This window comes from Odocoileus virginianus, chromosome 4 (genome assembly GCF_023699985.2).
Source record: "Odocoileus virginianus isolate 20LAN1187 ecotype Illinois chromosome 4, Ovbor_1.2, whole genome shotgun sequence".
NCBI classification, from domain to species: Eukaryota; Metazoa; Chordata; class Mammalia; order Artiodactyla; family Cervidae; genus Odocoileus; species Odocoileus virginianus.
The window spans coordinates 84,529,694-84,545,557 of record NC_069677.1 but is presented as its reverse complement, the minus strand read 5'-3'; the positions used below and the strand labels follow the sequence as shown (position 1 = coordinate 84,545,557).

The following is a 15,864-nucleotide window of genomic DNA, read 5'->3' as shown; positions in this document are numbered from 1 at the left end:
ACATAGTAAGAGGAGAAATTTTCATGTCGCATCTCAAAATCTTCTGGCATTTCCAGAATTTGCAAAGAGCAAAACTTGAGCCTTCTCTGGCTTTCTTCATTTTCCAAAGTTGCGCTTTTTTTTTTTTTTTTTTGACTTTTCCTTTCTCGCTCTTTTGGGTGCTTAAAGTGTGTGAACTCAACCGGTCTCCCAGCAGAGATGCACAGATGAGTGGAAAATGTCGTGATTGTGTTTCCTTAGCTATGTGACCCCTTTCAGCAGACAGTCCTCAGTGCACACAGCCTGCCCTTGCGTGACAAAGGGCAAGTTTCACATCCCAACTGAAACTGGCCCCAAAAAGGAGAAGATGACTCACGGGGTCCAAACCTTCACCAGGGAGAGTGACCAAGACAGAGCCCAGTGGCTGAGGCGTCAACACGGGTGGCTTGGCTGCCCATGAACCAAATGATCACAGGAGTTCGGACGGAGGGAGACACGCCCATGGCCATAGGAGCTCACTGCCATGACCTGATGAACTTCTAAGGATGTGCTTCCACTCTCGGGCCCCAGATAATCTCGAGTCACCTTTTCACCTTCTGCTCCTCTCCCCACCCTCGCCCTTGGGGGTGGGGGGAGGCGGCAGGGCGCCCATTTGCAGCAATCCTGAGGTTTCGCCACTTCCAGATGTGGTGAGGAAGTGGCGTGGTGCCCCGGGGCCCTGGCGGAACTGCAGTGTCCAGCCATGGCTTTATGAGACCACAGCCGGCTGCCCGAGTCCACAGCCCCATGGCTGGGAAACGTGGAGCTGGAGAAAGCAGAGACTTGGAGCCTCATCCCTGCCTCGCCTTGGAAAGCATGTCGTGGCAGCCGACATCCAGGAAGACGCGCCCCGTGACCTTCTTCCCAACTAAATAAAGCACTTAGTTATTTTGTGCTGGCATTTGGATGAACACACTGGCGTCGAGGGGAACGACACGTGCTCTCGGTCGGAGTGGGGGGCGGCGAGCATTTGGCTGGCTGCTTGTCAAGCAGCTCACCCAGTTGCAATTGTGCCTTATGAAGGTGGCCAGCTGGCAGGACAGGAGTGACCTTGAACATGAAGTTCCAGTTGAATGTGCAGTTTTCCTGATGGGTCTTTAGGCCCCATTCCTTGCCTGCCTGTTGGTCCTGTGCACTCCACCTGTCTGCTGGAATTTTCTAGAGAAGAGAGGATGAGCCTGAAGGAGCTGCACTGGCACCACCTGCCGAACACTAAGGCTCCCCTCACTGCCCACCATCAGACCTCGATGCCAAATTGCCACCAGCCCCGCCTCACGGGACTGCCTCCAGCTGTGATCTTTGTGGAATCGTGTTTGTCACATCTTTAATGATAATTAAACTGATATTTGCTAATGCCTCATTTCACATAATTTGCATAAGAGCACTGTGAGATGGAAGGACCATGATCACCCCTGTTTTACAGATGATGAAGCCCCTCAGAGAGGTTAAGTCACTTGCCCAAGGTCACACAGCTAGCAAGGGGCAGAGCTGGCATTCGAACCCAGGCAGCCCGCATTGTTAACTAGCACCCCATGCCCTGGCACTACCACGAGGTTGTGTAATCAAGTTCTCATCTTGTGCTGCTTCCAGGCTTCATAAGTCAAAACAGCCCTTCTCTCCTTCGTGGTTTCTTCCACCTTCTTAATTCAGTCCGAGTGTGTGTGCTTCTAAATAGAATTCCTCCTGGACCGAACCACTGGCCAGAACTCAGGGTGCTATCTGGGTGAGGTTTGTGGGCAGGAGAAGGAAGGTCCGAGTGCTCCCCTTTCCTTGGCTCCCTCCGCTGCGAACCCACACAGGGCCACCCCCGTGAACCTGCAACTTGTCCCCATCGGGAGTCCAGGGCCGCAGTCTTTCAGCAACACAGCCGGGGGCACCTCGGGTCCCACTGTGGGCCAAGCCCAGGGCTGCAAGGAGCCGCCCAGCAGCTCCGTGAAAGAACCCGCGCAGGCTACACATGGGAAGACCAGTTCTCTATGGCAGCCCCATCTCCCAGCCCCATGTTTGACCCCAAAAAGCCGATTTCAGGGCGGTGGTTATGGAATTGAACTGTCTTTTCTTTGCTCTCCTCTGCCTTCCTACTAGTCTGCCCACAGCTTGCTGAGAAAAACACTTGAGAGGCTTTCACTCTCCACACCTACGCACTTAAAATACCAGGCCCATAGGTCATTTTGATGAGGGAATTTGTCTAATAACACGTTAGGCCGTGGGCGCAGCTACCATCGCGGCAGGTGCTGGCCAAGAAGGGCTGTGTCTCGGCAGGAATGAGCTGGGGCGTGGCCAGGTGTGGTGGGGGCGTGGTCAGGGTGTTGTGGGCGTGGTCAGGGTGTGGTGGGGGCGTGGGCAGCTCAGAGGGCGGGGCTCCAAGGGTCAGACGTGCCCACTGGCAGGCCTGTCCCCGGTGTCGAGTTCGGTGCCAGGTCTGCACAGAAGAATACAAGGAAGTGGAAGGCAGAGCTTTCCTAGAGTGGAAAAATGTCACACACACCTGTGAGCCAAATGTCATCACTTACTGCCGCTGTCTATGAGGTCATGAGCAGATGTCATGGTGTTCAAAGTTGTACACAAGAGCTCCGTTGTGAGCCGGAATACCTCCGCCTTCATGAGCCACAGTTACTGGGGCCAAAATGCCCCACCTAGTAGCTTTTGCCGGACAGACACTTCTTGACTGCACATAAAATGATGGGCATAAAATAGTAGAATTTTAATTATAATTACAAGCCGTGATTTCGCAAATATTCACTTTGGTTGAATTTCCTTCCCGATTCAGTAGGCCAGTCTCTGTGGTTAACCAGGGGGGTGGCGTTCAGCTCCAGAAGCCTAAATTCAGCTCAGGAAGAAAGTAGTTTTGAGCTATAACCCAGGCTCTCAATTAGCTGTTGAGTACGGTTTGGAGCCATTATCATCCCCAGGACTGTGTTCTCTTTTAAGAGCAGTGGCAGAGCATAGGGAAGGTACCACAAGTCTGGATTCCTGGTTCTGGTGCCGCTGAGTTTGAAGGTAGAGCTTGGGGACCTCATGGCAATAATATGAAACACAAAGCTGGGAGATCAGGGTTTTCTGTGTATCCAAGCTGTGTGACTTTGGACAAACCACTCACCCTCTCTGAGTCTTAGCTTTGTTGTCTGTTAACCAAAGGCAATGAAATCTGTCTTGTTTATTTCATGAGACTGCTGGAAGGACCAGATAAAATTGTATATAGGAAAGTGCTTGAAAACTTGTAAGTTCTACACAGTCCTGAAAATACCAACATTAGGAAGACAGTGGTCTTTGTTGTCATTTAGGAAATCAAGGATAAGATGGTTGTTAAGTTGGTCGCTCAGTCATGTCCGACTCTTTGCGGCCCCATGGACTATACAGTCCATGGAATTCTCCAGGTCAGAATACTGAGTAGGTAGCCTTTTCCTTCTCCAGGGGATCTTCCCAACCCAGGGATCGAACCCAGGTCTTCTGCACTGCAGGCAGATTCTTTACCAGCTGAGCCACCAGGGAAGCCCAAGAATACTGGCATGGGTAGCCTATCCCTTCTCCAGCAGATCTTCCCGACCCAGGAATTGAACCAGGTCTCCTGCATTGCAGGCGAATTCTTGACAAACTGATCTATCAGTTCAGTTCAGTTCATTTCAATCGCTCAGTCGTGTCCAACTCTTTGCGACCCCATGAACCGCAGCATGCCAGGCCTCCCTGTCCATCACCAACTGAGCTATCAGGGAAGCTGATAGCTAACCATAAGTTAAACTTACGGTTAACAAAGGGGAAAGGGGCAGAGAGGGAGAAATAAGGAGTTTGCAATTAACAGATACATACTGCTATGTATAAAATAGATAAACAACAAGGACCTACTGAATACCACAGGAAACTATATTCACTATCCTATAATAACCTATAATGGAAAAGAATCTTCAGAAGACTATATATATATAAATATCTGCAGAAGATTATATATATATATATATAAATATCTGCAGAAGACTATATATATATATATATATATATATATATATATGTACTTGGCAGGCGGGTTCTTTACCACGAGTGCCCCCTGGGAAGCCCTTAATTCATCTGTGATGTGCTCAGCCATGTTCAACTCTGCAGCCTCATCGACTGTAGCCTGCCAGGCTCTTCTGTTCATGGGGATTCTCCAGGCAGGTATACTGGAGTGGGTTGTCATGCCCTCCTCCAAGGGATCGTCCCAACCCAGGAATCGAACCGGGGTCTCCTGCATTGCAAGCAGGTTCTTTACCAGCTGAGCATCCAGGAAAGCCCTTAAGCCACCTACTTTGTGATAATTTGTTATAGCAGCCCTAGGAAGGAAGAAGTGTTTTAATGGAATCTGAAATGCTGGCATTTCAGGCAGCAGGGGAAACACCCTGGGTGCAGGCACATGCCTACCTGTGGAGATGGATAATGGGATTTATCTCAAAGATAAAACTGGAGTGAACAGTGACACTGTATGTATCCCACGAACGCCTTCATTTTGCAAACCAGGAAACTGAAAACTGGAGACGTTAATTATGTGTCCAGGAACCTAAGTCTTCTGTCTTGCAGGAAGAGCTATGCCTCTCTCTATGTCTCTCTGTACACACACACACACACACACACACACACCCTTGAATACCATATGCCAGATGCTGTTTTAATGATTTTACTCATATTACCTCATTTAACGTCCTCCACAATTCTATGGGTCTCCCAAATAGAGGCCGCCTGCCAGTGCAGGAGATAGCAGAGACGCAGATTCCATCCCTGGGTCTGAAAGATCCCTTGGAGGAGGGCACGGCAACCCACTCCAGTATTCTTGCCTGGAAAATCCCATGAACAGACGAACCTGGCAGGCTACAGTCCATAGGGTCACACAGAGTTGGACATGACTGCAGTGACTCAGCATGCACACAGGCACAGTTCCATAAGGTAGGAGAAGTTATGTGTTCCCACCTTCAAGGTAAGGACACAGACAAAGGGAAGACTAGTGACTTGTTTAAAGTCACTTAGCCAGAATTCAAACCCAGAGGACATTCTCTGAACCACTTTGCCAAGAAGAAATGCTTTTAAATAGCTAATATATTTATATATTAATATTTTTATTATAAATTATGTTTTGAACAATTTTTTCTAATTATTAAAATCACTGCATGACGTGTATACAATGAGTACATACTCACATTTTGTGAGTATGTATAAGACATTTAGATGGAAATCCATGTGCATATTTATGCTCAAAATTGTCATTGAATCTCAGTCTGTCAATTATATATCCTTCTGTCTTGCCAACCCAGTGAGTGCCTATGGCATAATCAAAATAATATTTTAAATCACCAACAATTAGTATTTTCAAAATACACAGAGAATCATTCCAATTAAGCCTATCCTCAGAAATTCTATTTCTCCTAATCCTTGGAGGTACAATGAACATTAGAGGGGAAAGACAAAAATGGGTTCTTTTACTCCTTTTGCCCTGAGCTTATTAAAAGGGAAGACATGGGGGGTTTCTAGCTGCCAATCTGCCCCTATGTTCCTGAGCTCTTGACCTAAAAGTAAACACATCTGAATCTCTCTTGATCCTGTGTTATTAATGATCAAACAAAAGCCGTGTGACTACCGGATGTGCCACATCTAGACAGCATAGTTGTACTTTCCAGAATTCCAGCAAAGCCAAACTAAAAGGAGTATTGGAAAAACTGATAACATGTGCTCAAGCCCTGCCCCGTTTCAGTATGAGGGCTGGAAAGCATACATTAATTTTGAATTACCCAGCAAATATAGTCAGGCGATCGTTTCATCCTTCTTTGCTCTCTTTTGTGTTCCAACAGGGAAAAGCTTCACTCTGACCATCACCGTCTTCACAAACCCACCGCAAGTCGCCACCTACCACAGAGCCATCAAAATCACAGTGGATGGACCCCGAGAACCTCGAAGTAAGTGGGCCCCCTTCGGGGCTGGCACCCCCCTGCCCCCGCCCCAGTTGGTACACTCAGGCACCAGGGACCATGTCTTCGAAGCCTTGCTTTCAATCAGCATCACCCAGATGTGGCTGAAACCTCTCCCAGAGGGAAATGTCACGCCCCTGTAGAGAGGGAGAATTTTACTTTTGATGCTCTCACTTGTCAAAGGCTGTCTCTGGGCTCCGGGCTCTTTTTTCAAAGCATCCTTTTAGAGGGCAGAAGGAAATCAGACTGACTCAAGTACATGTTAGAATCATCTGGGGACAGCACAGGCCTAAGGACCAAATACGTGGTAAAGTTCCATGGAAGACTGGCCAGGCACAGAGGTGGCCCAAAAAAGGCCAGAGAGTCAGAGTGGACCACAAGGGGCTGATTACCATCCATGCTGGCCTTTTATTCATTTGGAGGCAGGAGATGAAATCTACCCAAATGACCCTTTTCTTTCTGTGCCACAGATCAAAATCTTATGACAGGATTGTTTAAAATAGAGAATGGGAGGCGGGAGAAATGCCTGGGGGAAAACCAGCAAATATAGAAAGATGGTACCAGAAAAATAGCTCCTGCGAGAAAAGTTTTTTTTAAAAAGGAGTGGGGTTGTTTAGTCTGCAGAAAAATGTCTTCACGGTGACTGAATGATGATCTTTGAGTAAACACAAGAGCAGCACTCTTTTCCAGAACCACACCCTTCCCTTGGATGGAGGCTGGGTTATACTTGCAGATCTGTGGGGCTGACTGGAGCCCCAGCCCGGCATCTGCATGCCCCTGGTGGAAAATTAATATCCTCTATTCTCAGGGTCGGGGTAAGGGGTGAAAAACTGGGCTTCCTGCTAGGCCAAGAAGTTGAGACGCAGGCGTGTCAGGTTGTAAAGAAGTGGTTAAGAATTTTGAGTGCTGGGCTGAGCAAGTGGAGTGCGGGGCTGAGGTGCTTCAGCTTTCAAGAAGTTATGGAGGCTCTCTGAACCTCAGTTTCTTCATCTGTAAAATGGGGATATTAATGAGAGCTTCTCTATAACTTGAAGGAGACAGTGCTCTGTGCCTGGCGTGGAGAATGGAATCAGGAAATGCCAGCGATCCCGACTTGTGCCTCCCTGCCTGTGTCTCAGGGTGCCCCTCCACCCCCTGCCCCCCAGTGCATGAAGACCGGCCCTGTGGTGGTGGTATTGGGGGCCCCCGCAGCAGGGCTGTCTATAGGTCAAACTGTGAACACTGCAACTAGTGGCAGTCTTCCCTGGAGTCCTGGCCACAGCCTCATGGTACCGTGATCACCCCGGGCGCTGTGTCAGTCAACCCTCCAGATACCCCCAAAGTGGGCGGAGCCCCACAGGGAACACACGCCCACCAGGGACCACCCCTCAGGACGAGCTGTCCGTTCGCCATCTCTTCGGCGCCCTTTGCCTGTTTTCTTTCTGACCTTATTTCCCCCCGGCTGCCGATTGTTCTCGTTAAGTACCTGGAGATGTTCTGGCCACACCCAGACTCGGGAAACTCCAGGACTTGGTAACCACCCCCGATTCCCATTTCTGTGTGAAAAGAAAGCCACAGGCACAGAACCACACAATTCCAACCAAACCCAACTTGGGAGGTTTCCAAAGTAAGAATGGCAGACTGAAGATGCCTAGTGACCCTGCGTTAAACACACCAGACACACCACGCAGGCGCCCTGGTGCTCGCCGAGGACCAAAGAGGAAGCAGGCTCAGATCACAGCAGGCGCGGGACGGGGCGCGGGCAGTTGTGAGGTTTGAGGCAGTTGGCCTTGAGGATACTTCAACTTCCAGAAAGGCTCACTCAGGAGGCTGTAGAATCCCTTTCTTGAAAAATAAAAGCAAGTGGATTTCCCTGGTGGTCCAGTGGTTAAGACTTCTCTTTCCAGAGCAGCGGGTGTGAGTTCCGTCCTTGCTCATGGCGCTAAAATCCCACAGACCTTGTGACCAAAACACTGAAACATAAAACAGAAACAATCTTGTAACACATTCAGTGAAGACTTTAAAAAATAAATAAGCACACAAAATTTAAAAAATAAAAATGGAAGCAGGGAACTGGGGAGGGGTAACATAGAAGTAGGAGGTTAAGAGATACAAATGATGATGCATAAAATAAATAAGATACAAGGATATATAGTTGGAGGAGGGAATGGCAACTCACTCCAATATTCTTGCCTGGAAAATTCCATGGATAGAGGAACCTGGTGGACTAAAGTCCATGGCATCACAGGTCATCGGAAGCGACGGAACAATCAATACACTCACACACACAAGGATATATAGTACAACAGGGAGTATGACCAATATTTTACAGTAACTATAAATGGAATATAACCTTTAAAGCTTGCACATCGCTATGTTGTACACCTGAAACTTATTAATATATAATATAGTACATCGGCTGTGAAAAGTGAAAGTGAAAGTCGCGTCTGACTCTTTGTGACCCCATGGTCTATATAGTCCATGGAATTCTCCAGGCCAGAATACTGGAGTGGATAGCCTTTCCCTTCTCCAGGGGATCTTCCCAACCCAGGGATTGATCCCAGGTCTCCTGCATTGTAGGCAAATTTCTTTACCAGCTGAGCCACACCGGAAGCCCAAGAATACTGGAGTGGGTAGCCTATCCCTTCTCCAGCAGATCTTTCCAACCCAGGAATCAAACCGGGGTCTCCTGCATTGCAGGCAGATTCTTTACTAACTGAGCTATCTGGGAAACCCTGTACCTCAGTTAAAAAGAACATTTAAGTAAAAGTAGAAGCAACAGCCATCTCTGGGAGAGTTCAAAGGCAAACCTACCAGGAGGGAAAAACTTAAATCAGGTGAGCCCTCCATATGCCTTCCACTGCCTCCCTTCACTGATGCATAAAAAAGGGCAGTTTTTGCTGTATAGCAAGTATTTTCCTGTAACATTCAAAGAACTAGCAGTGATTGAACTTCGAAAAATAAATGATGGGCGCTTGAATTTTTAAGAACTGGCCGTCAGAGGGGAAAAATATGTGATTGTAATGGGCCGCCTGCATATACAGTGGACTCTGCTTCCTGCTGCTTTATGACTTAAGAAAACAGTCATCATTGAGAACGGTTTTGGAGTAGGCAGAAGGGAATTGGCTCCAAAGAGGCACCCATTTTTACGGAGTCTTTCCTGCCAAATGGAATTTGGGGTCTGGGGAAAAATTAACTTAAAAACAAATTAAATTAAATGAATATATACAAGTATGATATAAAGAGGTATTGCAGGCTTAGGTAGAGACTGTCTATTTCACAAGGGACTTCTAGAAAAAAGTCAAATGCACACAGTCTCCCAGGGTGAGTCAGGTAACGCTGCCTTTTCACTCCAGGAAGCAAGGCGGGCCTTTAGCATGCATTTTTCTTATTATCATTTGGATGTCTTGATTCAAGGTGGGAACTACTTTTTGATGAAACTGTGTTCACAGCCACTTTTTTTTTTTTAAGAGAAATTAACAGAATTCCCCCACCCCCGCAACTTGATTGAGATATCGTTGGCTATATTGTGTCAGTTTAAGGTTTACAACATGATTATTTGATATATGTCTACATTGAGAAATGATTACTGCAATGAGATTAGTTAACACATTCTTCACATCGTATAGTGACGGTTTGTTTGTGTCTGTTGAGGACTTTTAAGATCTACCCTCTTAGCAGTTTTCAAATATATAATGCAGTGCTGTTAACTATAGTTCATGCTATACATTAGTCCCCAGAATTTTTTCATCTTATAACTGAAAGTTTGTACCCTTTGGTCCCTTTCCCCCACCCCGACCCCTGGCCACCACCAATCTACTCTCTGTCTCTGTGAGTTTGTGGGGTTTTTTGTTTTTTTATGAGATTTCACATATAAGTGAGATCATACAGTATTTGTCTTTCTCTGTGTGACTTATTTCAGTTAGCATAACACTCTCAAGGTTTATCCATGTTGCAAATGGTAAACGGCAGGGTATCTTTTGTATGCCTGAATAATATTCCTGTGTGTGTATGTGTGTGTGTAAACACATCTTCTGATTGTTACCATGTTTTGAGTATTGTGAATTATTCTTTCCAATGCACTTTTAGGGCTTCCCTGGTAGCTCACTGGTAAAGAATCTACCTGCAATGCAGGAGACCCCAGTTCTATTCCTGGGTCAGGAAGATCCCCTGGAGAAGGGATAGGCTACCCACTCCAGTATTCCTGGGCTTCCCTGGTTCAGATGGTAAAGAGTCTGCCTGCAATCCAGGAGACCTGGGTTCGATCCCTGGAGAAGGGATTGACTCTCCACTCCAGTATTTCGGCCTGGAGAATTCCGTGGACAGAGGAGCCTGGCAAGCTAGTCCATGGGGTCTCCAAGAGTCGGACACGACTGAGTGACTTTCACTTTCAGTGCCATTTCAAGAAAGGTCATTGCATGTAAACTAGAATGCCCAGGCAGTGTCAAATCTATGGGTTAGTAAGATCTCCCAAGTCCCTTCCGTCATTATTATGGTGCCGTGAATTTTGGGTGATTCTGGCAACATGGTTCCTGCATAGCCAAGTTGAATTGTTTTGAAAAGTTCGTTTGTTTTGTGAAATTAATGACTATGAGAGCTCAAAGGGACCTGAGAGAGCCTTCAGGGCTAATTGCCTCATTGATAAGGGAAAGCAGCCCCAGAGAAATGAAATGATCTGCTTAGGCTGGAAAGAAAGAGTTGGTGATGAAGCCAGAATTACAATGAGGAGCTCCTGATGCCTCATACTAATCCACTCTATCCATCCATCTGTCTGTCCATCCATGCATTTACCTCCCCATCCCGCACCATACCATCTGCACGTGACCTATTCTAGACTCTCTGACCTGGCCCCAGTACTTTCATTTTTGAAACGAGTTGTTGGCTTGTATGACTTACATTTGTCCCAGCTCTAAGGTTGTCTAGAAAGGGCAATTCCCAGTGCCTGAGTGCACGCATGGAACCTTCAACTTAAAGCATTTCTGCACAAACCGGAAGGAAAGCTTATCTCATTCAGCTTGCCAGTAAGGTAATTAAGAAAAGGACAAAGAATTAAGGAACGTGCCACTGCTAGTCTGCTGGCCAGGCTGATGGAATCACTTGGTGTTTCCCAACCAACTTCCTGGTTTTCAGTGGCGAAGTTGTAGCAAAAAGTGTCTTCCAAAGAGAAATGAAAATATCTTTCTTCCATTTCAGGTGATCACTTGCTCTTTTCCATAACTGACCTGCCCTTTAGTAAGTCAAAAACTTGTTTTTCCCACATCTTGTGGGGTTATTTGTACATCTCAGGTGAATAGAGAAATGATTAATTGTTGAAAAATTAAAATTATTATGGGGAAAGAACACCAACAGAAGGTATCTTCTGCTGGAATAGTACTTGTAAGCCCCAAGGTGGGACCTGTCTTCAGTTTGTAAGTAGAACATTTAGAAGCTTGTCAACATATTAAAAAATGGTCTTCTCTTTAAGCATGAAAGATTGAGTGAAAGGAGTTTTCAAGGAAAGGATATTTGAGATTGCTTTTATGTATTTTTTTAATATTTCAGGGAACCTAATGGAAAATTCCAGCACTCAGCCCATGTGTCTGTAATTTAGCCCGTGTGTCTGTAATATGATAATGTTGAGATACCAAAGCATATTCTCTGCAGATATTTCACTGAATAATTTGAATGCGTGACTTAGTCCCATAGAGGAAGATACTTTGCAAAGGAGGGGTTTAGGGGCAGGGTGGGGGTGGGGGAGTCCCAATGGGGTGGACTCAGGATTGGACAGTCACTGTGAGGGCACGAGCCATCACCTGGCTGGCCAGGTGTCCGGTACATCTAGAACATTGAGTAACTAAAAACTTAAAAGGTTCATAAAACAAATATTCGCCATTTCTAGGACAACTTCTGCCCTCGAGTTAATGGAGCCCTTCACGGTACCTTCTGTGTTTGAACTCTTGAGATTCAGAGTAACAGGACAGCTAGGGTGGAGCCGTGACTTAAAAACTTTGGAATATGCTACTTTCTGGGGCATTAGCCTTCTTGCCAACTAACAACATTTTTCTGGAGAGTTATAGTTGAAATCGGTCAATTTAAAATAGACTTCATTCCCCATCATTCAATTGCTTTTGTTAAAGACTTTACTGAGACTATATCACACGAATATAACTTTTTTCTATGATGTTGAATGCAAATAGCAAGCTGTAAAATATATATATATATTTGTATATATAAATATATATATATATATATAGAGAGAGAGAGAGAGAAGATATATATGGAGAGAAGAAACAGAATGTTTGTTTATGGCGAGTAGGTTTCAAGTGAAAAAGAAATGCATGAAAGATGCCTATAAACTTATGGTGATATTGGACGTAAAAATGTTTGAAATCAAGTTTATCCAGAGAAGTATGGGATGAGCAGAAATGTTTATGGATTTCTCTGGTAATTGACTAACGTATAGTTTTCTTTTAAAATGTTATTTTCTCTTAATAATAAAAATGCCTGATAATAATAATAATGTGCTTCTTTAGTGGCTCAGAGGGTAAAGAATCTGCCTGCAATGCAGGAGACCTGGGGTCCATCCCCTGGAGAAGGGAATGGCTACCCACTCCAGTGTTCTTGCCTGGAGAATTCCATGGACAGAGGAGCCTGGCAGACTATACAGTCCATGGTGTCACAAAGAGTCAGACATGACTGAGCGACTAACACTTTCACTTTCGCTTTTCAATAATAATAATAATACGAAACACTCCGATAGTGCTGACTATTTGCTCAGCACTGTACAAAGAACCACACGTACCTTAATTGACATAATTTTTGCAAGATCAGGTGAGGATAGACCCTTACACAAAGAGAAATCCAGTCCCTTGCCCAAGGTCACACAGTTAGTTTGTAAGCCAGAACTGAAACACAACCATCCAGACACTGCCATCCACAGACGCCAAAGTCTTGTTTTTAAGAACTACACCAACTGCTACTTGAGCTTTATTGTATTGAAATTTTCTATGCAGAAATTTTTTATTAGGAGAGTTTATCAATAAAATTCTGGTTCAGTTTTCTTCAAGGAAGCAGAGCCTCATAGTCTTGACATTCATCATTTTTGTACCGACGGGATGGAACCAGCATTTTCCCTGGGATGAGGATGCTATCAAACATACCACCTACACTACCATACAGGCTGATGACTGGTTCCATGTCTGTCACCACGGTCTGCTTAGGGACCTATCATCTGGGGACCTGAAGCAAGGGTGGTGCCCAACATAAACCTCTCCCTCCAGCAGAGGCAGGCAGGAAACATGAGTAATGTGACAAAAATGACCACAAACGAGCTGTCCAAGTCCAGTTCCCCCTTCAGCAAAGAGATTCCTGGAGGGCCCACGTGCACAGTGTGACGCCTGCTTCTTATTGTTTAGTTGCTCAATTGTGTCCGACTCTTTTGCGACCCCACGGACTGTAGCCCGCCAGACTTCTCCGCCCGTGGGATTCCCAGGCAAGAATACTGGAGCGGGTTGCCATTTCCTTCTCTAGGGGATCTTCCTGAGGCAGGGATTGAACCTGGGTCTCCTGCATTGGCAGGAGGATTCTTTACCACTGAGCCGCCAGGAAGTCCATGCAGCCTGCTGCTACTGCTAAGTCACTTCAGTTGTGTCTGACTCTGTGCGACCCCATAGACAGCAGCCCACTAGGCTCCGCCATCCCTGGGATTCTCCAGGCAAGAACACTGGAGTGGGTTGCCATTTCCTTCTCCAGTGCATGACAGTGAAAAGTGAAAGTGAAGTCACTCAGTTGTGTCCAACTCTTAGCGACCCCATGGACTGCAGCCTACCAGGCTCCTCCATCCATGGGATTTTCCAGGCAAGAGTACTGGAGTGGGTTGCCATTGCCTTCTCCAATACAGCCTGCTAGGAGGATGCAAATTTTTTGTTTTTTTGCCCCTGACTGGTTAGTGGAATGCCAGATGGTTTTCCAGATCTGTGATCTCAGGATTATAATTATCAATCCCTAATCACCTTGTTCTCTGGGAATTGCTTTAAGCATGTCCTCTAAGTAATGAACGATCATCTGCTTAATCCCCCTTTCCCTGGATTCTTCAAATGTTGGATTTGGACTTTCATTCTTTCTAGATGAAGTCATGATCCCCAAAAGAAAAGGAAAAAAAAGAATTCTTTCTTCCCTTTCACCCAAATATAAAGGAGACAGAAGGTCAGAGAGGTAGAATGTTCTACTTAGATTCCTCCTCCCCGCTGTGAATGGCGCTTCACTGTTAAGATGGACATTCTGGGGTGACTTCCACTGGAGCTATAATCTCCGCTGTGCTAAAGCTCCTCAATTATCTGATGACTGGGCAAAAGCAGTTTTTAAAGCACTAATAATCCTGCCTAAATGTTTCCAATGAATTTTAGAATGTCTTTCTGTTTATTATGCTTAGTAGCATCAAACTAGACCAAGAAGTATTCTATATAGATAAAGACTCCCACAGGCTTCCTAGATGGCTCAGTGGTAAAGAACCCGCCTCACAATGCCAAAGATGCGGGTTCGATCCCTGGGTCAGGAAGATCCCTTGGAGGAGGAAATGGAAACTCACTGCTGTATTCTTGCCTAGAAAATTCCACAAACAGAGGAACCTGGTGGGCTACACAGTCCACAGGGTCTCAAAAGAGTGGACTATGACTTAGCAACTCAACAACAAAGACTTCCATGACTTGAGTTTTTAGTGGACTTATCAGGGCTTCCCTGATAGCTCAGGGAAGCTCCTGCAATGCAGGAAACCTGGGTTCGATCCCTGGGTTGGAAAGATCCCCCGGAGAAGCAAAAGGCTACCCAGTCCAATATTCTAGCCTGGAGAATTCCATGGACTGTATAGTCCATGGGGTCGCAAAGAGTTGGACACGACTGAGCGACTTCCCGTTTACATTCCCTTCACATCCAGGCTAAGGTCTGAAATCAGAGCCCTTTGGATGAGAGAGATATAAGAGGACCCTGGAGGGAGTAAGCTTCTGCCCCTGGAAGCAGTGATAAGCCACTTCATTAGCTTACCAGGACCTGGGCAGGCCTGTGACCTCTTGGTAACTAGCCCTGTCTTATACAGAAGTCACCAAGATGTTCTGTGTTGCTGCCGAAAGGAAGGAAGAAATGGTTCCTTCCAGGTACCAGTGAGAACATAAAGAAATGATCTAGGTAGCTTCTCAATCTAATGTAGGGGAGCAGGGGGTAGAGAAGGAACATGGACTGAATCTTAAACCATGACTTTGAATATCTCTGTCCCTCTGGACCATTGGAAACCCACATCACTGTTTTAAATGCCACCCTAGTGAAGTCGAGATATAGGCTAACATCCCAGTCCTTGTTAGAATTTAGTGTATGAAGTGCTAAAAGAAAAAAAAGAATCCTGTCTGCATTTAGGCTTTAGTTTCTTAATCTTAAAACATGTGAAAAGGTTTCTAGATCCTCAGCTGGGGGACCTGCGTTTCAGACTGGCGCCACCAGGCCAGTGGGTGTGAACTAATGCAATTATCCTAAGTACTTTCTCTTCACTGTCCTCTTCTGTCCAACCAGGCAACAGGACCAGTGATAATCTCTAAATTAGTTCCCTCTGCAAGAATGATAGCAAAATACCATCAGAAAAATAGGAGCCCTGAGCTCCCCACAAACAGCGCCCCCTAGAGGTCGATCCTTGGCGGCCTCCTTCCGCGGGGCGGGAGGCGGTGGGTGGAATATATCCTTCATCACATCAGGCATATACTGTATACACCAGGTCCTACATTAGAAGTTTTTTTGCTGTAGATTTTTGAATGGCTTTTATCACTTGGTGTTGAAATTAATCTGGCTATGAGTAATGCATTTAATTTCCTGCAGCCCTGATGTCATTGCTATCAGCATAGTGATTACCCTGGGTTGCAATCCCCCCCTTGGCATCTGCTAACTGTGGGGGACCGTGGGGTGGGCGGAAAGAGTGCCG

The 15,864-nt window shown here is 46.0% G+C and overlaps 1 protein-coding gene across 4 annotated transcripts in view; it reads left to right on the top strand.

Moving 5' to 3' along the window:
* Positions 1–15,864, top strand: part of RUNX1 (RUNX family transcription factor 1) — a 263,724-nt gene that overhangs the window by 187,485 nt on the left and 60,375 nt on the right. For all 4 annotated transcript variants that reach the window (XM_070466948.1, XM_070466947.1, XM_070466946.1 and 1 more), the window contains one exon: positions 5,829–5,933. In XM_070466948.1, the coding sequence (XP_070323049.1) occupies positions 5,829–5,933 (105 nt within the window). The remainder of the gene's footprint in view (positions 1–5,828; positions 5,934–15,864) is intronic.